This window comes from Rhagoletis zephyria, unplaced genomic scaffold (assembly GCF_001687245.7).
Source record: "Rhagoletis zephyria isolate East Lansing unplaced genomic scaffold, Rhagoletis_zephyria_1.1 Rzeph_scaffold_00080, whole genome shotgun sequence".
NCBI classification, from domain to species: domain Eukaryota; kingdom Metazoa; phylum Arthropoda; class Insecta; order Diptera; family Tephritidae; genus Rhagoletis; species Rhagoletis zephyria.
Window position 1 is genome coordinate 385,647 of NW_016157164.1, and position 24,875 is coordinate 410,521.

General features: G+C 36.0%; 1 protein-coding gene across 1 annotated transcript in view; it reads left to right on the plus strand.

The window, feature by feature from the left end:
• wwk (anoctamin 8 white walker) overlaps positions 1-24,875 on the plus strand; it is a 499,833-nt gene that overhangs the window by 344,915 nt on the left and 130,043 nt on the right. Inside the window, exon 12 of the mRNA XM_017629247.1 lies at positions 17,956-18,223. Coding sequence (XP_017484736.1) covers positions 17,956-18,223 — 268 coding nt within the window. The remainder of the gene's footprint in view (positions 1-17,955; positions 18,224-24,875) is intronic.

A 24,875-nucleotide genomic window follows, 5' to 3' on the forward strand; every position in this document is an offset into this window, starting at 1 on the left:
CCAGGCCCGATGGAATCTGCGCAATGTGATGTAAGTGATCATACAATGGCGGAAGTCCAACTACTGCCCGCGAAGCATGGTCGTTACACTCAGAGATACGACGCTATGGAGTATGTCATGGTTTGCGATCGCTTTGGAATACCAGATAGGGTAGCAGCTTGTTTGGCAACCAGTCTTTTCTCAGATATTGGATTCAAAGGCCAGCATGGAGAACTTGTCGTCATGGACAAATGTAAAGTTGCTAGAGAGAAAATTAAATGTAGGGAAGCTGTATTATGGAAGCGATATGATTCTTTCGCTCTGGTTGCATTCTCTTTCGATGGTAGAAAAGATGACTCATTGACCAGAGAGAAAATTGGTGAGAAGTTTCATCAAAATATAATTAAGGAGCCGTATTTGGTTGTTTTAAGTGAACCAAATTCAGATTTTCTTGGTTATTTAACTTTAAAAGGCGAGTCCGCTGAAATTAAGCAAAATCAATTGGACGAACTTTTCAAAGCAAAGAATTTATCATTGTTCGAATTAATTGGTATTTCGTGTGATGGCGAAGTAACGAATACTGGTGAAAACAAAGGTATAATAAGACGACTTGAATTACAGCTAAAAAGACCATTGCATTGGTTGGTGTGTCTTCTCCATTTTAACGAGCTGCCATTTCGTTATTTAGACGATGCATTGAAAAAGTCTAAAACAAGTGGGCCACGGACCTCAACTGGCACGTTGGCACCACAATTGGAACAATGTGAAAATTTGCAGGTTGTAACTGATTTCGAACCGATTACATTACAGGATATGCCACCGCCTTTAACAGAAGAAAAGGGACGAGAATTATCCCCCGATGTCACATATTATTACAAAATGGCGAATGCTATATCTAACGGATTTTGCTCGAATGATTTAGCAAATATCAAGCCTAGAAAAATAGCTCATTCTCGCAGGATTACAAAAGCCAGTAGGATTTAACGTCTGTATGTAACTGCCAAAAATCCGTCGCCAAATTTGAAATTGTTATCTATGTACGTTATAAAAGTATGTGTGCCAATGTACTTTAACATAAAGCACTACAATTCAATAATTTATGGTAGTGTGCTATAATCTAAATTCATACGTTGGACTCGATTTTAGAATGATGATGTTCTCGAAATTATAAATTCTGTTGTACAAAATAACGCATTTTATGCACATAGCGAAAGCATCTTATGTTAAGTATATTAGTCGATGATAGAAAAGCATTTCACGACCTTTCAATAAAAAAATACTGCATTTTCGCAATAAAATATACGATTCAGAAGAGCTGCGAAAGTAGAAGAAACCAAAGATAAACTTCAACTGCAATAACTATGTAGATATGATAGACCTAAATGACGACGAAATTTTGTTTGAGCAGCCTTTCACAAGGAATATTCCCTACGAACATTTGGTTGAATATTTGGATTACTAAGGAGCACCACTACCTCTCCCTAAAATTCCATGCCACATACAAGGTACTGAGCATCATGTTCAATTGCTAACTAATGTATCCAAGCGTGCTTTATCACATAAACGAGAGGGCATTATGGCAGTGGTTGTGGAAAATAGAAAGCAAACACCTCGAATGGAAAGTAAAAAAAAGATTTAAAGAAAATTTTTTAATATATTATATTGTAGTATAAATATAGCTCCATGCCTTTAATAAAAAAATTTTGCGAATTTCGCGGTTGTTTATTTGTTTTTTATTCGGTTAATGTTTAATGATCTTACAAGTAAAATGAAAATAGTGCATAAGGGAAAAGTGAATGGTTTAATAGAAACTTCCTTCTAGTTCACCTTAAAAGAATGCTGCAATGTTGTAGCAATCGCACTAACGCGGGGACAATTATCAATTAAAAAAGGCCCAACCATAATTTTTCTATATTTTCAAAATATTTCTAAGTGTTTTTATGGAGTTAATTATAAAAAACTATCATTTTATGTTTAAAGATTCATCGATTTTCCTACCACAAGTAGTCAAATTGATTAAAATTTGCTTGCTATGCTCTCTAGCGGTATGTTTCGAGCAAAATAAACATCAAAAACTAATTTCTCGTACCCNTATATTTACTACATAATAATGAAACCCCTTCATTTCTGTGTCCTTTACAACTATACACTTGAAAATGAAAATCAAAATTACTTCTTCCAAATAACCGATGCCAGATCGGAGATTTAATTTATTAGGCACCATTTTAGTAGCTTTTTGCGAAAAGTTACCTTGACATACTTATTTACTACTTAACAAGCAAAATATTGCTGATTTTGGTTAAATAAATTATTTATTTCAAAGAAATTTTGATTTATTATTTTTGTAAATTTCTGGAAACCGATTGAAACCTGTGATTGAAATGGTTTCGGTACCGTTCCTTTTCAGGTTAAGATAACGGTTACGGTTTCGGTTTCGGTTTTGAAAAACGAAACGGTTTTAAACGGTTACGGTTTCGGATTGGGTTTCAGTTTCATTCCTTGCCCAAAACCCACACATGCACATTTTCTTTAAAAAAAAAATTAGCAAATATAAAAAAGGAAATTGGTTAGGGATTAATAACTAAANTTTTGAAAAACGAAACGGTTTTAAACGGTTACGGTTTCGGATTGGGTTTCAGTTTCATTCCTTGCCCAAAACCCACACATGCACATTTTCTTTAAAAAAAAAATTAGCAAATATAAAAAAGGAAATTGGTTAGGGATTAATAACTAAAATTAAAAACAAGTAAGAGCAGCGCTGTCTTCAGCTATGCCGAAGGCTTCATACCTTTCATGAACATCTGAAAACTTTATTTTAATAGATTACTGCATTTGAAAAAATTTATATATTCACAGAACACAAGCATGGTCGTTACACTCAGAGATACGACGCTATGGAGTATGTCATGGTTTGTGATCGCTTTGGAATACCAGATAGGGTAGCAGCTTGTTTGGCAACCAGTCTTTTCTCAGATATTGGATTCAAAGACCAGCATGGAGAACTTGTCGTCATGGACAAATGTAAAGTTGCTAGAGAGAAAATTAAATGTAGGGAAGCTGTATTATGGAAGCGATATGATTCTTTCGCTCTGGTTGCATTCTCTTTCGATGGTAGAAAAGATGACTCATTGACCAGAGAGAAAATTGGTGAGAAGTTTCATCAAAATATAATTGAGGAGCCGTATTTGATTGTTTTAAGTGAACCAAATTCAGATTTTCTTGGTTATTTAACTTTAAAAGGCGAGTCCGCTGAAATTAAGCTAAATCAATTGGACGAACTTTTCAAAGCAAAGAATTTATCATTGTTCGAATTAATTGGTATTTCGTGTGATGGCGAAGTAACGAATACTGGTGAAAACAAAGGTATAATAAGACGACTTGAATTACAGCTAAAAAGACCATTGCATTGGTTGGTGTGTCTTCTCCATTTTAATGAGCTGCCATTTCGTTATTTATACGATGCATTGAAAAAGTCTAAAACAAGTGGGCCACGGACCACATTTTCTTAAAAAAAAAAATTTTGCAAATATAAAAAAGGAAATTGGTTATGGATTAATAACTAAAATTAAAAACAAGTAAGAGCAACGCTGTCTTCGGCTATGCCGAAGGCTACATACCTTTCATGAACATCTGAAAACTTTACTTTAATAGATTACTGCATTTGAAAAAATTTATATATTCACAGCACACATAGATAGATGATTACATATATAAAAATCTTATCTAAACAATCAGAGGTATGAAAGATATACCTTATATAGCACCAATCAAAGTGATTTTCACTGCTGTGTGATCGGTATGTAAACCGGTAACACAATTTAATGGGTTTAGCTTCCTACATAAAGGAGATATATCGCAAAAACTGGTATAGGAACAATCAATGGTATACGAGATAACGCTTATACAGCATAGATTTTGACAATTTTCTCAGTAGACTTTGTATTATTGTTTATACAATAGCTCACGAAATTTATCGGTTTTAGCTGTCCAATTAAATTAGTTTTAGATTAAAATCCCATATCTGAACAATCAGTTATATGGAGGCAATATATAAGTTACAGTGACCCGATCTTTGTTAATTTTACTGTAAACTATCTGTTGATAATGAGTGAAAATATCATGTTTCTAGCTGCATATATTTAGAAGTTATAACAAAGAATCTCATATCTGAACAATCAGTTCTATGGGAGCTATAGGTAAAAGTGACCCGATCTTTGTTATTTTCACAGTAAGAATTCTGTTGATAATCGTTGGAAGTATTGCAAAATTTCATGTTCCTAGCTGCATAAATCGAGGAGTCATAACGAAAATTCTCATAACTGAACAATCATGAATGGGAGATATATATTATATTGACCCGATCTTTGTTATTTTCACTGTAAATATTTTGTTAATAATGAGTGAAAACGGTGAGAATTTTCATGTTCCTAGCTGCATAAATGGAGAAGTTATGGCAAAAAATTTCATATCTGAACAATCAGTGGTATGGAGGTTATAGCGACCCGATCTTCGCCATTTTCACTCTTAGTTCTCTGTTGATAATGGGTGGAAGTATTGCAAAATTTCATGTTCTTAGCTGCATAAATGGAGAAGTTATAACGAAAAATCTCATATCTGAACAATCAGTTGTACGGGAGCTATATGTTATAGTGGTCCTATTCTTCTGGTTCCGACAAATGATTAATACACTATAAAAATACATCCACCTACCAAATTTCATCCGGATATCTCGAAAACTCGGAGACTAGATTGCATACAAACAGACGGACAGACGGACAGACAGATAGACAGACAGACAGACGGACATGGCTAAATCGACTCAGCTCGACGTTCTGATCATTTAAGTATACATTTTAATGGGTCTATCTCTTCTTATTCTGGTACTTACAAACATCGGACCAAAGTTATAATACCATTTCATGCTCATGAAAGGTATAATAAGGAGGCTCGAAATCCATTTTAGAGCTTTGCTTCCATGGACTTTTTTGTTCGGAATTACCAGTGCAATACGTCAGCGGCGAAACAAAGTAGAAAATAAATTTGACCCGCCCTAATGCACATACATATGTATGTACACTTGAGTGTCGATAGACTCCACTCCGATCGGTTGGAGTGAAAGGAAATAGGTGAATATAATGAAGGGGGAACAAAAGAATATTTTGTTGCGGCCAGAACGCGACAACCCCACCCCTTCCTCCTTAAAAGAAAGCTCGCTTTCTTTTTCCAACAAATCAATTTCCTATCCATCCCTGTATGGCCTTAACTCCTTCAAATTCATTGTCCCTTTATCCCAACCTGTTTCGTCCACCAGAACATACGTCCACGGCGACACCTTCGTTTTTACTACGAAAGGTCCTATGTATTTCGGCGCCAACTTCGCCGCGAAGAAATTTGCTGCATCTGAAATACCGAAATTATTCCTCCAAACTAGCTCTCCTGGCATATATTGTACGTCTCTTCTTCTAAAGTTATATTGTTTCGCTAACTTTGCACTGGCCTCTTCTAATCTACTCCTAACGCTTGACTTAATCTCTCCGAGCCTCCTTCTCCTCTCCTGGCAACTATTTTTCTCCTGCTCTCCTAATGCCTCGATATAGCCCATACTACCAACTAACGCCATCTCCCTCTCAAAGTTGCCAAAATATGGCATGGCTCCTAAAACTTCTTGCTGCGCTGACCTAATCCCGCAAGCTACCTTGGCTAACTGTTGGTACCAAGTCCCCTGGTTATCCGATATATAAGCCCTAAGCGTATTTTTATAATCTGATTTATCCTTTCCGCCGTATTAGCCTGCGGGTGATAGCGGGCGGTGTACCGGATTTGAGCACCATACGCAAAGCGGAGCCCCCGCATCGCGCGACTTCTGAACTGGGGTCCATTGTAGCAGACCATCGACCGAGGAACTCCGAAAAAAAGTAAGACCTGATCCTCAAGAATATTACAGATGCCCTTCACCGTGGCAGTCCGTAAGGGGAACAAAAGTGGAAACTTCGAAAAATAACCTACCACCAATAAAATATACTGGTAGCCCTGTGTCGACTTCACACCAAAGGCCCTACGAGATCCCCGCAAATCATTTCCCAAGGTTCGACTGTCTTGGACCTCTCGCCCATACCGCCAGCTGGCTGTGAATTATCGGCTTAACCTGCTGACAAACTCAACATACTTCGCTATAACCGCCTTCATCTGCGGCCAATAAAATTTGTGTGCAACCATAGCGAAAGTTTTTCTGACACCCATATGACCGGCCAACGGATCATCATGGCATTTATTTAGAACCTCCTAGCTTTCCCCGCGCCCTAGAACCTTTTTCCAATCCGACGAATCACCATAAACAGAAGGGAATCTCGATCTAACGAATTTGTAGAGGTAGCCACTTTCTACTCTCCACACTGTGTATACCAAGGGTTCCTTTTCCACAGACCGAATCATTTTCAACAACCAAGAGTCACTAGTAGAAACTTCAGAAATAACCGGTGCACTCCTTGACAACATATCCGGAACCACATGTTCGTTGCCCTTCCGGTGGACGATCTCAAAATCGTACTGCTCCAGCTTTAAAGCCCAACGCGCCTACCTACCACAAGGATCCTTCAACTTATTTAGCCAAACCTAGGAAAGTGATCAGTGACAACCCTAAACTGAGCGCCCTCAACATATGGTCGGGGATCCTCAACCGCCCCCAGGTCCTCTAAGCACTCCTTCTCTGTCGTTCTATAGTTTTTCTCACTCTTATTCAGGGACCTGCTTAAATACGCTATAACCCTCTCACCGTCCTCAAATCTCTGGGTCAACACTGCTCCTATACCGAAATCAGACGCGTTTATCTGGATGTGAAAGACCCTTCAAAAACCGGCGCTGTCGTTCCACTCGAAGTTTCGGTTTTTCTTCGTTAACTCGGTGAGGGGCCTAACTAATTCCGCGAAATATTTTATAAATCTACGGTACCAGGACACTGTACCTATAAAGGACCGAACCTGCTTGACATTCTTGGGTCTCTCGATGTTAAGCATCGCCACTACCTTCTCTGAATCTACGTGTAGATCCTGCCCCACAAAAATTGCATTTGGCCCTATTCAATCTAAGACCTGCCTTAGCTAACCTATCTAAGACCACCTGTAAAATCTCCAAGTGCGTTTCAAAGTTATTAGTAAATTCAATCTAAGACCTGCCTTAGCTAACCTATCTAAGACCACCTGTAAAATCTCCAAGTGCGTTTCAAAGTTATTAGTAAATTCAATCTAAGACCTGCCTTAGCTAACCTATCTAAGACCACCTGTAAAATCTCCAAGTGCGTTTCAAAGTTATTAGTAACGATGGCAAACAAAAACATGGGGTTCCAACTCTGGGCCTATAACGGAATCTATAAATCTTTGCCATGTCGCCGGTGCATTATGCAACCCACCTAAACTGACTAAGCAGACTGGGCAAAAACCTAGCGTCCCTTAGCTTGTCTAAGGTCGCCGAAACGTAAGGGAGGGGGTAGCTATCCTTCTCTGTGCATTTATTTAAGACCCAAGGGGTATGAAGGGAGACACAGGGTAATAACGTCGCTTAACAAGTTCTACTTCTGCTTTAACCCTAATCCTATGCTCGACAAGTTGGGTTCAACCTAACCCCTCTGGCATAGCCTTGAACGCTCGGGTCACTATCTCCTCTAAGGCCCAGTCTCTCTACTGCCTAGCTCGGAGTGGAACCCGGGATGATACCCACCTTGATCCAAAAATCGACACCAAGGATAAGACTCTGACCGAATTCGACCTCTACATCCACCGAGGCATAGGCCAGGTCAGGCTCCAATATACCCTTGTGACTCGGTGGGGGGACAAAAGCTTCAACTGACGACCTCACCGACTCCAACTTTCTACCCAACGCGACTAGTTCCGCCACTGATGACCCCGGTGTAACTAGTCCCAACTGGGTTTGATAAAACGAGAGAAGATTTGCCCTTATAATTCTTAACCTCCTACTCTCAGACAACGGCTCCTGCAATCTGCCACATATAATTTTCATGCCACATACACTCCGATGGACTCATTCGCCCCTGAGTCTGCCGGCGTATCCCGTCCATCAACAAATCGTCGTAGTTTGAGGGGAGAAATTCCAAATTTCAATCTCTGACCGATTCCTCCCAACTCCCAACTACCTAAACAACAACAGCGTCTTACCCGAAAACATGTCGACCGCGCCTCGGAAAATTTGAGCAGGGGTCACACCGCCGGCCCCGCTAGATGGTTTCGCGCCCTTAGCAAACTCGCCATCAATGCCTCGACCTCCTTCAGCTTCAAATCAACCACGTTCCGCTCCTCCTCGATGCTAAACGGGTAGTCCTGAAAGAGTTCCACCGACCCTCTTCACTCCAAAAGCCTAGACGCCCGCAACGACTTCCGCATAGCATTCACCGGCAAAACCGAGAGGCCCCGAGCCTCCATCTCATACGCCAACTCCTCTTGCGATAACACTGTGAGACAAATGGTAGGGGTCAATCATCGGGAAGGGTTCAAACTACCGGGGGAAGTTATATCGGTAAAAAAGAAGTTATACGTGTCCCGGAGTATCGCTGGGTCACGTCTAGGAATCGAGATATATATATAACTATCATATAGGGGCAATTGTCACCTTTGGTGGTCTTTTTTTGACATAACTCGAGAACCACTGGTCCGATTTTGCTCAAACAAATTAAAAAAAAATTAAAAATTACAATTTCTTTAATCTGTTCATATAACGTTTTTCTATATAATCAACAGTTTAAAAAAAAATTTATATTTTAAGCAAAAAATATTTTTTTTCTTCATACATTTATTTTTACCGGCAAAACTGTTGATTATATAGAAAAACGTTATATGAACAGATTAAAGGAATTGTAATTTTTAATTTTTTTGAATTTGTTTGAGCAAAATCGGACTAGTGGTTCTCGAGTTATGTCAAAAAAAGACCACCAAAGGTGACAATTTCCCCTATATGATAGTTATATATAACTTCTTTCCTTGTTGATTCCTTGACTTAGTTACTGGTAAATAGATTGAAATCGTCAACTCTGCTACTAAATTGATGGATGAAAATCCTTTTGTTTTCCTTCCTCTTTATGATTTGATGAAATAATAAAAATGCCAACTGATAGCAACAATACTGGAAGACCGAATTAAAACAACTTATCTCTTTTGATGGTAGAGACAAACTAAAACTTTATTAAACATTGAAATATCTCCTAACGTTTCTAAAAAGAATTTACTTCCAACACACACACAAAAATATCCAAGCAAAGCCAATAGTAAGAATACAAATTTGCTTAAGCTAATTGCATGGCTCTGCCAAGAGCTGCCGTATTCATGTTGTCACAGCTGCAGTTGCGGCTCGGGTTTCATTTCTGGAGAATTGCAAGCTATCGCTTGAAACTTAAAATTGCAAGTGTTTCAAATTCTTATACTGTTATTGAGATGTTTACATGGAACGTACGTCGGCGTGGGAGTCATGAGTTAACTCCTCCCCCCCTTAAGTGTAATCGTCCGCGATTACTAGCTATTATTTATCTCATTTGTTGTGACTTGCCGCAAAATCTCGCCAATATCTGTGTTATTGCATTGTTGTGTTTGTCTCCTCGTTAGAATTTTAATGGTCTTAGTGTTACTAGTTTTACCATAAATATTATAATCAATATTGTAATTGTTGTCCACATAATGATGTGTGTATTTCTATTTTCACTTTCAATATTTTGTTTTATCGTTGCAATTCTTTTGATATTCTTTATATCAATCTCCTGAATATTTTCTAACGTAAGGTCTTCTAAATGTTGTTCAATTTTAATTTTTTGCAGCCCGGGGTGAGTAAGCTCGGTGTTCTTTATTTAAAAATTTTGTTCCATTTATGGTAACATCCTCACTGAAAACCAACAAAAAGGTTCCATTAACAATTGTGTTACTCTCTCCGCCTTGATTTATTACGAATCGGTTATTATTTAAAACTATTATTCCTTCGCTGACTCTTTCTATTGCCCTGTAATATTTTGTGTTACTTGTGTTGCAACGGGCAGTATTTTCGTTAAGAAGATTTAACAGGCAACCTTCCCCATGCATTATTTGACAAAAACTTATGGTAGTTTTGTTATTACAATTTTTTAACAATTGAAATTGGCTTTCGCTTTTTCCTACTATATTGGATTCAAAGATTACAATTTTTTCATTTTTAATTACAGCCCTGACAAAAAACTTCTTCAAAAATTCTTTAATAACTGGATATTGGATAACAAAATATATTGTTTCGTTGTTTTGCACAACCTTCAACTTTGAATTACTAGGTATATTTGCTACGCTAATTTTATCTTTTACATTCGATCCAATTGTTACTACTTCATTCCTTGTTAGCAATAAGGGATTTACAATGTTAATTTTTGCCATAATAACAGAGTATATGATATTATTTAATTCTAAGATAATAATGTTATTTCTATGTGAAATAAGTTCAAAAAGGTTGTCTTCTTTGGTGAATGAGTTGTCTGTTTTTAAATTGTTAATTTTTTTTGTTAACTCTTTAATTTTATTTGTTTCTTCCGCATTTACGAAAATCTGTTCATTATTACTTTCTATCAATGCTTCTGTTCTTATTTTTACGTCATAAAAGTCATAGAAATCAGGAGTCCCTGCAACATATATCAGCGCGGTGCCTAGGAAATTGATGCTACGTGCTTGCCTATGATGCAGTGTCAATATATCAACCATTCTAATTATTTGTTCGGAGTCTATCTCTATTGTTTTTTGTAGTTCGGTGTATGAAAAGTCCTTGGCAATTTCCAGACATTCGTTAGCTATCCTAGAGAAATCCTTTATTTCCGTCTTGTGAATAAAATATTTCATTTCCTCGTAAACCGCGGCTTCGCCATCCTCTATCAAAATATATGGTGAGTTGGAATAGTCAACAATTTTAGCTGTGGCAGCGGCGAGAAAAAACCTGAAATTATCGGATATTATCCTTATGAATTTTTTTACCATCTATTTTAACGGTAGTACCCAAATCTTCCTGAACCATCTTCTGTGCGTAAATATTTGACAACTTATTCCCTAGTCGCTTGTTTACCTTCACGTATACAACATCTCCCTTTTCATATGTTTTGTATTTATTTTTCCTATTATGAAATGTTAAATCTCTTGTCTGTTTTTTTCTAAGTCTCTCCTCTATATCTTTGTTGAGGTTGAGTTGTTCGTCTATAGGCTTATGATCCGTGACCGAGTGGATCGAATTGTTGTACTTAATTGTTGCCAACAAGATCAACTCCACGACATCATTTGAGACACCCTCATTTCGTATGCATCTAGCTATTTCTGTCAATGTACTGTGGAATCGTTCCACCTGTCCATTCGACTTACTATGGTAAGGCGGGACCTCATGTTGACTTATGCCATGGACGTTTTTAATGTAGTTTTTAATGGTTTCCGACTTAAGTGATGGTTCGTTATCACATACCATAATTTTTGTTTTCGGAAACATGTTCAGCATTTCCATAATACCCACCTTCACATCAGGTATAGTTCGTGTTTGTAGTCTTTATACCACTGCGAATTTGGAAAATTTGTCAAGGCACGTCAAAAATGAAGTCCTTGCAGTCGAATAAATGTCAACATGCAAGATTTCTCCTGGGTAAGTTGGAATTGGGGTTTCTCCAATCTTGTGATTGTCTGGTTTTCTATTATATTTTGATGTCAAACATGTCTTGCAAACCTTTATTAACTGTCTTAATCTCTTCTTGATATTTGGAAAAAAATAGTCATTTGTTATTTGTTTATAGTTTTCTTTTGCATTTCTGTGTGCCCTATTGTGTTCTGTTACCAAAATTTCTTCCTGATCATCTTTATTAGTTACATCGATCACAATCTTCCGAGTGTATACAAATCGAACTCCCGGAAAATTTCGTAACAAAATTCCCTGTATTGATCCAAAAATTTCTTCCTCACACCAGATCGCTTTGACTACATTAGGGTTAACAGTTTCCCTGAGCAGTCGAATTAAGTTCTGTTCGTCTATAAAATTTATTTCATATCGGATGTATCTCTGAAACAATATCTTCGTACTCTTTTCCTTGCCTTCCCGATTGTAAACCAAAATCTGGTTTCTAAAACTGTTGAGACACGTTTGTACCATTTTTATGGTATCCGACAAAGAAACGTCTGAATGCGAATAAGACTCGGTCAGATTATTCATGCACTGCCTTGACAGAGCATCCGCGACAATGTTCAAATTACCCGGTTTATAAAAAAACTTTGGAGCGAATTCCTCTATAAAAGCCCCCCATCTCTTAATCTTTGCATTAGGGTTCTTATCTGACATTGAAAACGTAAGAGGCTGATGGTCAGTAAAAATATTTAGTCCTCTGCACCCATACAAATAATTTCTCAAACTTTTTATAGCCCACACTATAGCTAGTAGTTCTTTTTCGTTCACTGCATAGTTGGCCTCAGTTTTAGACAGTGTTCTTGACACAAATGTGATCGGGCGATTGTTTTGTGATAAGACCGCACCAATAGCTTGTGATGATGCATCGGTCGTCAAATCAAATGGCTTATTAAAGTCTGGATAGTGAAGTATAACTTCCTCAGATGCCAGAATCTCTTTTAGCTTCTCAAATCCCGCACGCCCCTCTATGTCTAATTCAACGGGTATCTTCCTAGACTGACTTGCGCTCACGTTACCATTTTCCCCTCTTAGAAACCTTGTTAGAGGCTTCGCAATATCGGCATACCCTTTGATAAATCTTCTATAGTAACCCGTTAAACCCAAAAACGCTCTAAGACCGCGAATGGTTTTCGGTTCTTCGTATTCCATAATAGCTTTCACCTTGTCGGGTGATGTTTTAAGCCCCTTTCCTGATACAACAAATCCCAAAAATTCTGTTTCCTCTTTAAAAAACTTAGACTTCTCTAAATTAACTTTCATGTTCGCGTCATTCAGCAAAATCAAAATCTCCTGCAAATGCTTCAAGTGCTCACATTCATTCTCTGAGTACACAATAATATCATCTACATAGACATGACATGTTTTTCCTATTTTGGATCTCAAAACGTCGTCTATTGTTCTTTGGAAAATGCTTGGTGCATTTTTGAGCCCAAATGGCATACGACAAAATTCGTATTTCCCGTTATTTATGCTAAATGCGGTTTTTTTTCTATCTCTTTCATGAAGTAATATTTGATGAAATCCCGCTTTTCGGTCCAGTGTTGTGAAAAACTTTGCTTTACCCAAGTTGGAAAGAATCACCGATGTGTCTGGAATCGGATACTTGTCGCTTACGGTAATGCTATTCAATTTCCTAAAATCGACAACCAATCTTTTTTTCTTTTGCCCATTTTCATCGATTCCTTTTTTATCCACCACCCAAACAGGGTTGTTGTAAGCTGACTTGGACGGTCGTATTATTCCATCCTCTAAAAGATTCCTAATTTCTTTATTCACAAATTCGTTAACCGCCATTGGGTAAGGGTAGCTCTTGCTATAGACTGGTTCGTCATTTGTTGTACCAGTGGTTGCTACAACATTAGTGTTATATGACAACTTAACATCTGGACTCGCGAACACTTCTTTTAGCTCTTCTATAATTTCATAAAATCTCGCCTTTACGTATGAAGGCAAAGAGTGAGGCAATTCCAACTGATTGACCTCAGCACAGCTTTTGAATTTAAGTAGTTCTGTTCCATTATTAAATATAATCATTTCTTTTTTTGTATCTATTACCGCACCTATCTGTTTCATGAAATCGTAACCTATTATCCCTTCGAATGATTCTAGTTCAGGCAATATATAAAAATGCGAAAACTCGTTAAACAAGTTCACTAGACACTTTTGATCTATGATCAGTTTACTATTTACGGTCTTTACAGTGAACGGGTTTTCGAGTCCCGCAACCCCCTTTAAAAATGGTAATTTCTTAATATAATTTTTAGCACTGCCAGTATCTAAGAGAAATCTCAACATCCTACCGTTCATATGTTTCTCAATATATGGCAGTTGCGACGCTAATCTAAAAAAATTGCAGTTATCTGCTTCTATATGGTTCAAGGCCTGTCGTCTAGCTATCGGTTGTTGGGCACCCTCTGTCGGTATTTGTGCTTCAGTATTGGACACATCAGCCCTGTTCCTATTAAACGGATTTTTTTCCACTGTATGGTTATACCCATCTGCCCTGCTTCTGCCAAATGGCTTTCTTTCCACTGCGGTGTTGGTATTAGATCTGCTAAAAGGATTATTGGGTTTGTTACCGAAACCAAGACCCCTGTTTGTATTTGCCCTATATCTCGAGGTGCTGGGATCTACGTCCATAGGTATTGGGCGTTCACTTGCACCTGCAGTTTGTCGTAAGTTACTCGCTGCTGCTTGATAATTTGTAGTAAAATTCCTGCTTGGCCTGTAATCTAAGCTGTGAAAAGCATTTGCAAACGCGAATCGGTTTTGATTCGATACCAATTCCTGCGCCAGTGCCAGTGCACTTGGCAAGTTGTCCGGCTTAGCAGAAAACAGTATGTCGCACAAGGGTTTATTCAAACCCGATATGAATACTCGAAGTGCGTCTGCCCTGTATTTCGAATTCAGGGAATCTATTAAGCCTGAATTGCCATCATGTGACATCGCTACCTTGTTTATTATAAGGGTGAGCTTACTTTCGACTACTTCGTAGAAACTCTCGACTGTTAGTCTACCCTGCTTTAGGGTAGACAAATCTTGTTCTACAAGATATATCNTGGCATCCGCGCGACCCGTAATTTTATTTCTTATTATGGCTGTTGCTTGGTAGTGCTTTGAACTACCTTCATAAGGTTCGAACAATTTATAGGCGGCGTGGGCTGCATGCCGCCAGGAAACGTACTTAGTTTCATCCCCGTTGAATTCGGGCAATGTCTTTACTATATCCAGAGGCTCATCGCAGGTTATTCCAGGCCTTATTTCTACCTGATGGTACTCCCTAACCTGTCGCGGAGTTTCGATTTTGTCTAATCTTTCTGTCAAAGTGTTCAGACGTCCCTGCAAAGTCTCTGTCACTTTATTTGCAAAAACCTCGAATAATTCTCTAATCTGATCTTCATTCATTTTGATCTATTAAGATTTCTTCTCTTATTTTCTTTTTTTTTTAACAACCTTTTGAAACCTACTCACATTCACTTATTCACTTTTAATTCACTTATTCTTTCTTAAAAATATTTTAATGTTTTTCTTACACTATTAATAATTCCATTCTAGGGTCGTGTTCTTCAAAATGTTGGGCGCCACTTCTTTCCTTGTTGATTCCTTGACTTAGTTACTGGTAAATAGATTGAAATCGTTAACTCTGCTACTAAATTGATGGATGAAAATCCTTTTGTTTTCCTTCCTCTTTATAATTTGATGAAATAATAAAAATGCCAACTGATAGCAACAATATTGGAAGACCGAATTAAAACAACTTATCTCTTTTGATGGTAGAGACAAACTAAAACTTTATTAAACATTGAAATATCTCCTAACGTTTCTAAAAAGAATTTACTTCCAACACACACACAAAAATATCCAAGCAAAGCCAATAGTAAGAATACAAATTTGCTTAAGCTAATTGCATGGCTCTGCCAAGAGCTGCCGTATTCATGTTGTCACAGCTGCAGTTGCGGCTGGAGAATTGCAAGCTATCGCTTGAAACTTAAAATTGCAAGTGTTTCAAATTCTTATACTGTTATTGTGATGTTTACATGGAACGTACGTCGGCGTGGGAGTCATGAGTTAACTTATATATCTCGATTCCTAGACGTGACCAAGCGAAACGCCGGGACACGTATATCTTGGTTTTGACCGATATAACATTTCCCGTTGGTTTCATCCCATCCCGATTTTGACTGTCGCATAGTGTAATCTATTAATTTCTATATTGAATAAAGCGAACAAGTCTGCGAAAACCAGCAAAAAAACTCTTTAAAAGGAAACCAAATAAGTCTAAAAAACCCAAACAAAAACCGAAGTAAAATTCGAAAACAGAAGCAAAAAAAAATTAATAAAACCGCAAAAAAATCTAAAAGACGAACGAAATTGAAAACCCACAAAACAAGCACTCTAAAATAAATTTGAAGTCTAAGGACTAGTTATGGCTCACTTGAGCCCACTTGGAGTCCGGTTGGTATCCCAATGCCTATACCTTAATTTTTTGCTGGGTAGTAAGCCCTATACTGGCACAACAAAATGGCCCTATCACGCGAGACAAAAATAGAGCCTAACCACAAAAAAAAAACGAAACAAAATAACATGTACTACCAAATAAGACGACACAACCAATTACAATGTTTGCTTATAAATCTACTTAAAACATATATCTTACGCACCAATTAAACAATACGAACGAAATACGGCAAATGAAAGCCAATGAAATGCTCCAGAAACCCTAAGTACATCACTTTTCGATAGGCCTGATAGTTTCTGAGAAATTAAATAATAACTGCAGATTTTATGTTTTTTTGATGATACAAATAAACAAATTCAAACTTTCAGAGGGGAGAAATAAAAACCAACGACTTTTTTTTAATTTTTTTTTGTAAATTAATTTCTGAGAAACTATCTGGCCTAACGAAGAGTGATGTATATACAGCTTATGGAAATTGCATTGGCTTTCATTTGCCGTATTTCATATTACATTTGTTCAATTGTTTCGTAAGATATATGTGATTAATTGGAATCACTCTTTTTTAAGCTGAATAACGGTAAATTTCAAATATCTCGGAACGTATCCATACAAAAAGTCAACTAGAGTTTTGGAATCACCGAGAAATTCTACATAGGTATTGGATAGTGGCATCCATTGAAAATTTTTGTTGTAAGCCAGTGTAATTTGTTACTCATTACTTCTGTTCAACGTTATTTTATACCATTTAAAATAAAAAAAAAATGGAATAAAACCTTCATAATGAAGGCTTATGCCTTGGTTAAACCTGAAAACTTCATATATATGGGGTTTTGGACTCGCTGAACCCGAATCCGAGGTCCTGTTGTCACTAAATCCGAATATGGGGGTCCCTTGATTCTTAATGGTCATACAGAGGTCATCCCAAGGTCAAATTCAGAAGGATTGATTCCTTCAAATGGCCTCGAACCTGACGTGATGGAGGATAACATACCTCGGATTCGCATTCAGGGCGTCGAATAACATAGGGATATAGAGGTTTGGTTCAATATGCAGAAACTTTTTTTTGTAAACCTGTGTAATTCAGTGACAGTTTTCCGTTACTTCCATTACGACCCGGTTCTAAATTTTTTCACATAATTTCACAAAGATTTAAGATCACAACTAACTTTGTGCTTCAATTTATTTGCAACTTAAACTGTTTTTAATGTTATTCTAAGACCGTTTATCACAAGCACACTTATAAGACGTTATGAACCAAATTCTCGTATGTGCCAAACAAGATGTTTTTTCGGAAAATGTAAACTTTCCTAAAAACTTTCGAGTTTACTTATATTTGTTAATTTTCTAAGTATTGGTAAAATTTGGTTTTTGGCACATACGATAATTACGCGCAAACGGGGCGACATGTACAGGACGTTACAAATTATGTTTTAATTGGTTTTCATTAAACATTTTTTGGCAACCGGATGGAAGCGTCAAAATTCAACATGTTTTTATGTTAAGATTTTTTTTAAATGGCCAATGTAATATGTTTTTATAAATGTGTACCTATTTAGATACATATTTGTTATGTATTTACATACAAATATTTATAGTTGCAAAAATCCAAAATTTTTATATAAACTTTTAATAATGGTTCATTTTCTCTCTTCTTGTTCTCTGCTCTTTCATTATTTTGTATTTTAAATATATTCCATCTCTTCTCTATTCACTATCCTTCCACGAACTCTTCTCCATTTTCTCGAAAACCTGACATTTATTTTGAAAACCTTGTTTTCTTCTTTCTTTTTTTAAATTCCTTTTCCTCCCTTTCATTTTGCTTTATTTCATTTCTTTGTTTGATATTTATTTAGAGCTTCTTTGAGCAGTGCAAGTACCCTGGCATTAAGTGCTATTCGTCAGCCCATGCAGATTCCAGAAATACCGCCATTCCGGAAAAAATCAAGCGATTCCGCTGAGCATACTGGTAGCAGTGCTAGCAGTAGTCCGCAATGCTCCAGGCAGCCGCTTATTTCAACACCTCCACCCATTTTACAGCATCAACCTACAAAAATACCGGAAATACCACCTTATAAGCAACGCAAAATCTCGGCTGAAAGCGCCACACATTTACATATGAGCGTAAGATTTCACAGGTTTTTTACATGCATATGAACATATGTACATATCCATGTACATATGTAAGTACCTAGCAAAGCACGCATGTACATAAATTCATATTAGGGGTCTTCATCTAAAGTGATAAAGGGATAAATAGCTTAAATTTATCAGATTATCCGCATTCTTTCATGAACCCACCTTGGTATATAATAGCATAAAATTGTTTATTATTTAACTTATATGGCTACACTGAAAATAAAATTTCGTAAAAGTGCTACGAAAATTTTTCGTAGTGTTGGTTTTTGTAAAATGTACGAAACTTTCGTTCGTAACACGAACACATTTTTCACAACGAAACAATATTTTACGAACCATACGTAAATATAACGAAAGGACTTTCGTAAGGCATTTTTTCAGTACAAGTTACGAAATCTTACGTTTATTTTACGAAACACATTCGTAAAGCACTGAACAAATCTCTGTACGAATAATTTTGTATATTGTAGGAAGGCATTCGTAATATTTACGTATGGTTTTAAATTTACGAAATCTACAATTCTGTATTCGTACAATTTAGTTAATACTTTCATATAAAGTACTAATGCAGAAACATATTTTTTAAATTCGTACAACATACGAATATTTTCGTACAATATACTCAATTACCGGCAGTTTAATATTTCATCATATTTTTATATATCGCGTGTCATTGCGGAATTACTTGTTGGCTGCTGTGAGACGTATAATATAATTTTAAACGTTTTAAAAGGGGATTTGCTGGATAAAAAAACAATACAAAATTAAATATTAAAGCTGTGGATATACTATGCTTTTAAGCATACAAAGTTTTTAACATCGCCTACGCTGCACCTTGCGCTGCAATGTGGGACTGGATAAATAGGCAATTTCATCAGTTACCTATCAACGGCAAGCCTAAACCAGGAGCACTACTTAATTCAATTAAAAGTAAGTACATGTTCGACTTTTCACTGAAACTTGCTTTTCAGACGCCTTATAATTTTCCTTTAATTTATAGTCGTCAAGGAAACAAACATCGAAGAAGCTACGAATCTGTCAAGTGCCTCTACATAAAAATATTGTAATGTTTAAGAAAGTAAAACCAGTATTTTTTATATTCTTTCAAATTTTATATCTTATTATATTTAGTTTTGCTGAGTCTTATAGTTCAACACTTTGCATCAATATACTTTATTGAATGAAGCCTAAGCAATAAAAAATATGTAGTATAGGACCTATTCGAATGCATATAAATAAAAGACTTAAGTTTATTATAGGTAAAATAACCTTTTTTATTAATGCTAAACTACAGTGTAGTCAGAAAATTCTTCTTCATTCGTAGAACGTATTATTATTAACACTATATGCTTTGATTATTAACACTATAAAAAACATGACTAAAATTATAGCACAAAACTTTCATTATATTTTAATCAATAATGTTAAGCGTTTTTGCAAAACGTTTTGTTAAACAAAAACGCCTAAAATTAACGATAAAAACAAAATAAAAGTGTTGTGTTATAATTCGTAATATGTTTTTACAGTGTGGAGAATGAAAGCAAAATCGCACATTCTACGAAACAAGCGCAGATTTTACGAAAGTAATTTCATTAAATATACGAATTATTTTTGTGCATTTTACAAAAATTTCGTAAAAAAATAAAGAAATATTACGAATTTTTTTAGTAAATAGTACGAAATTCTTTAGAATAAAGAACTAAATTCTTTAGTAAATAGTACGAATACATTCGAAAAATGTACTCAAAATCTGATGCCTCATATACGAAAACGGTTTTGTACAATCAACGAAAACATTCGTGGCTCAAAATGACGAAAAATTTCGTAGGCAAGTTCTCGTTATATTTACGCAGATTTTATTTTCAGTGTAAGGTCTGTTAAGAGTACAGTACAGTAAGGCACGACATTGTGACCAGTTTCGGCTATTTTTTTTGTTTGTTTAGGGCCGGTTGTTCAATGTCTGATTAGCACTAATCGGAGGTAGAAGCTCTGGTTAAATACAACGACTGCTTTATCGATCACATGTTATATGTATGATGACGAAAACGTCGATAATGATGTTTAACCGGCAAGCATTGATAACCAGACTTTGAATAACCGGCCCTTAATGTTTATTTATTTTTTTAATACAACTCACTATCTAACGAAAACCAAATTTCAAACTTTGTAAAAAAAATTGAAAAATTCAACAAAATTTTAAAACAAAACCAAACTTTTTAAATAAAAACTTTTAGAGAAAAGTTATGTATGCAGTTTTAGAGCCCACTGAATTCTAGCTCAAGAAAGTGCAAGTTTTAAGTGGCAAAGAAATCGCTTTGATTTTTGATAATTTTTGGTGTCACGCATTTTCTTCCATTCAAAGTATGTTTAACAATTTTTTTTTTTATGGAAGCAAAGAGTAACACCATCCGCCAAAAAAAATTATCAACAATCAACGCAAATTTTTAGCCCCTTCAAACTTGCAATTTCTTAAGGTAGAATTTAATGGGCTATAAAACTGCACACCTAGATTTTTTCTAAAAGTTCTTATTAAAAAGGTTTGTGTTGTTTTAAAATTTTGTTGAATTTTTCTACTTTTTTACAAAGTTTAAAACTTGGACTTATGTGGTTTTTGTTAGGTAGTGAGTTGTATCTTTATAAAAAAAAATAAACATCTTGTCCCTATTATTTTACACATGACTGTATGTGTGCGTGTCCAACCCCGCCCACTTTTACATATTACAGTTTTTACTCTTAACAGACCTTAGGGTAAAAATTTTATCTCGATATGTCCATTAACAGGTCTACTCTGCGCTGGTAATAAAAAGTTTGTAACCGGTAAATAAAGTTCCTGTAAATTTTTAAACCCTTTTCGCATTCTGTGTACTCATGTAAGTTTTGTTACCATCTCATAAGCTGGTAACAAAGTATTGCCCCGTGAAATATGCAATGCCAGAATTTGCACAATTCTTCATAGCTGAATTGCTGAATATTTTAACTGCATTACCAACGTACCTAGAATCGCGGTGCCAAGAACTGGTAACATTTTTTGGTAATAAAATTTGCCGGTTACAAAATCTTCGGTAACGAGCAGAAAGACCTGTAAAAGTATTTTTGGCCGCTCTCCCCATATAAATACAACCACTGTGCACTGCATTGCTAGAGGTCCAGTTGAAAATATTGATAACAATATTAGAAAGGCCATTTTTGTAAATTCCGCTACAATAAGTTTGTTTGTGTGAATTAAAGCGAAGGTAAGCCTGATATACGGTTCAATATGAGCGTGAGCTTTTTATTTTGACCAATATCTATCTATCTATTATATACGCCGNTACGCCATGATTCAATAATACAAGGTTCGATAAACTGACAGTTGTCTCTCTCGCACCGCTCCCTTAGCAGTGGCACCGTGTTGCTTCTTTGCACATTTACATGGAAACAGTGTAGCTTTGGTGTGAAATAGAAGTATGGGCGTTTGTGCAATATGTTTATTTTAGGAAAAAAAAATATTTATTACAAAAGCAATTTCACCACTAATTGCCTACTTTGCGTACTTTTGCAGGAAATCTGGCATTTTAAACGAAATGTTGAACGTAATATTGATGTATCTATGTGAATTACGTAATTTATGTGCTATTTAGCTGTATAAAAACTGCAAAATGACTCAAACTTAAAATAAGACTACCATGAGATTGATGTAAACATCCAGGACGGCGCAATCTTGTATTCTATCATTCTTGGTTCATATGCATATATAAATAAACATATAGCACAAACCCTCATACTTCTATTTCACACCAAAGCTACACTGTTTCCATGTAAATGTGCAAAGAAGCAACACGGTGCCACTGCTAAGGGAGCGGTGCGAGAGAGACAACTGTCAGTTTATCGAACCTTGTATTATTGAATCATGGCGTAGCCCATGAACCAAAAATACGAGATCACGCTTTCTTCTTAGTGGCCCGTTATAATCGCATTTACTGCCATACCTAAACAAAAGCGTTGGGCGGAACGGTTTCTGACGCCTAGCGTTAGCGCCGAAGTGCCATACCTAAACAAAAGCGTCAACGCTACGTCAAATGCAGAAATAACACCAACAATAAGCATAGGTTTGTTTGTGTGTAACACAAAAATTACAGCTTCGCCGTTTTCTGCAGCCAACTTTAATACCTAACGCCCTGTCAAAATCGGAATTTCCAACCGCTCAGCGTTGACGCCGCGTTGTTTCGGTATGCTTCATACAAATTGTATGGGCATGAGAATTTTTTGACAGCCAGACAACGCTGACGCTTTTGTTTAGGTATGGCAGTTAGGAAAAAAATTTGGGCGACTGACATTAGCCGTTTATTTACATTTGTTCGTTGCTTACAATTTGGTGGTGGCTTTTTACTGCAATTTTCGCTTGTGACAACGTGTGCGCACATAAGGTAAATAATAATTTAACACACCGACATGATTTATAAAAGAATTTGCATAATATAAATGATTATTCATGCCTTCAACAGTTACGCGTTTTTTTTTGTTCTCTTCGTTGTTTACTTCTTACAACAAAGATGGCGTCGAGATTTCGACAGCTAGAAAATAATTTTTTTCTTTCTTTCCTTAAGGCGTGATCTTGTGTCTTTCGTTCATGGCGTAGCCGGTGTTGGTCCGACCAGGTTTTTTTAATACTGTATAGCACGGAGTAAATCATGATGTATACCAAATTAAAGCTTATTTTATAAACTTTTGAATTATAAATTTTTTATATATATTTAATTAGGCTATTTTTAAAAAATCATGTGTTTGTTTAAATTTTTTTAACTTTTTTTAGATAAATTGACTTATTGTTCGAAATTTATAAGATGTATTTAACACTTGAGAATCATATCAAAGCCATTCATATATCCTATTGAATGACATACAAAATTCTGAAATCCGTATTTCGTTTTCTAGATAGTTGGATTTAAAAAAAAATATGAATTTGACCTTGGACCCCTGTAGTTTTCGTGAAACTTCTATCGACGTCCTTGTTCAAAATTTGTCTCCCCGGTTATCGTAATCATGCCATAAAACTGGCCCTAAAAGTGCAACATCAAAGAATTCGCGTTACCATATTACAAGGAATCGAGCTATAACTACGAAAGAAAAGTAAGCGCCATATGTTTTTATTTTGTGTCTTTTTTATCAAAATTATATAATTTTCCCACGAACAAATAATTTCTTCATATCCATCAACCGTAAAGAACTTACAAGCCAAAAAAAAAAAAAACTAACGTGGACCATTCATTATCAAATTATACGCGGTCTGACGTAAGAATCTTTGGAATATATCGTCGGTCCCTACGAAGAGTAGCACATTTCACTATTCGCGTGGAAGACTAGCACATTTCACTATTAGCGTGGAAGACTAGCACATTTCATTATTCGCGTCGAAAAGTAGCACATTTCAGATTTTTGCGTGGAAGAGTAGCACATTTCGTTATTTGCGTGGAAGACTAGTACATTTCAGATTTTTGCGTGGAAGACTAGCACATTTCAGATTTTTGCGTGGAAGAGTAGCACATTTCGTTATTTGCGTGGAAGACTAGCACATTTCAGATTTTTGCGTGGAAGAGTAGCACATTTCGTTATTTGCCTGGAAGACTAGCACATTTCAGATTTTTGTGTGGAAGAGGGATACGCAAGGCAGTTCATATAAGGTTGTAGCAGCCGTTAAAAAAAAAAAAGTTACATAAATATGTATGATTATACTATAATTATTTTTCTTCGGTCATGCTGAAAGTTTAGTGTTGTATATGGAGCCTTTTGGCCGGTTATTACAAGTAAAATAAACGTTTATTTTTCCTCCTACACCTTTCGACATTCGCGTCTTTCTCAGGGAATCTTTATTTATAAATAAATACGAAAAAACATATACATACAGTATCATATCAAGAACACCCCGTTTCAAAGTGATATTATTTATGTTATGTTTATTTATTTACTTAAAAAACCTTCAATTAAAATAAAGTTAATTCTCTTAAAAAAATCCATATTGGCCCAAGTTTAAAGCCCAGGAGAATACTAAAAAAACTCAACAAATTTTCAACAACGCAAACGCAAATTAAATATTTTCCTTCGAAGAACTGTCCAAATATTTTCATTGGCAAAAAATTAAGATATCACATGTACGGAAAATTACAATAAAAAATAGCAAAAATCAAGTAGACATGGCAGTAAAATACGACTTTATGCAAAGCGAGGAGAAGTTGAACCTAATGAAAAAAAATGTTCAATGGTCAACCATGAAACACTGTGAATTGCCTAAAGCTTACAAGGGAAAAATACCTTTAAAAAAAAGAAAAGTGGATGATATTCAACAAATGATTAGTAAACGGTATATACCGTCTGAATTTCATGATTTTCATAATACAATTAAAGAAATATAGAATAAACGTTTGAATTTTCAATATATATTATGCTTTTCTGATTTACTTTAAACCGGAGACGTGCAGTTTTCGCGGCTTAACAATCTGAAATATGCTACTCTTCCAAGCGAAAATCTGAAATGTGCTAGTCTTCCATGCAAAAATCTGAAATGTGCTAGTCTTCCACGCAAATAACGAAATGTGCTAGTCTTCCACGCAAAAATCTGAAATGTGCTAGTCTTCCACGCAAATAACGAAATGTGCTAGTC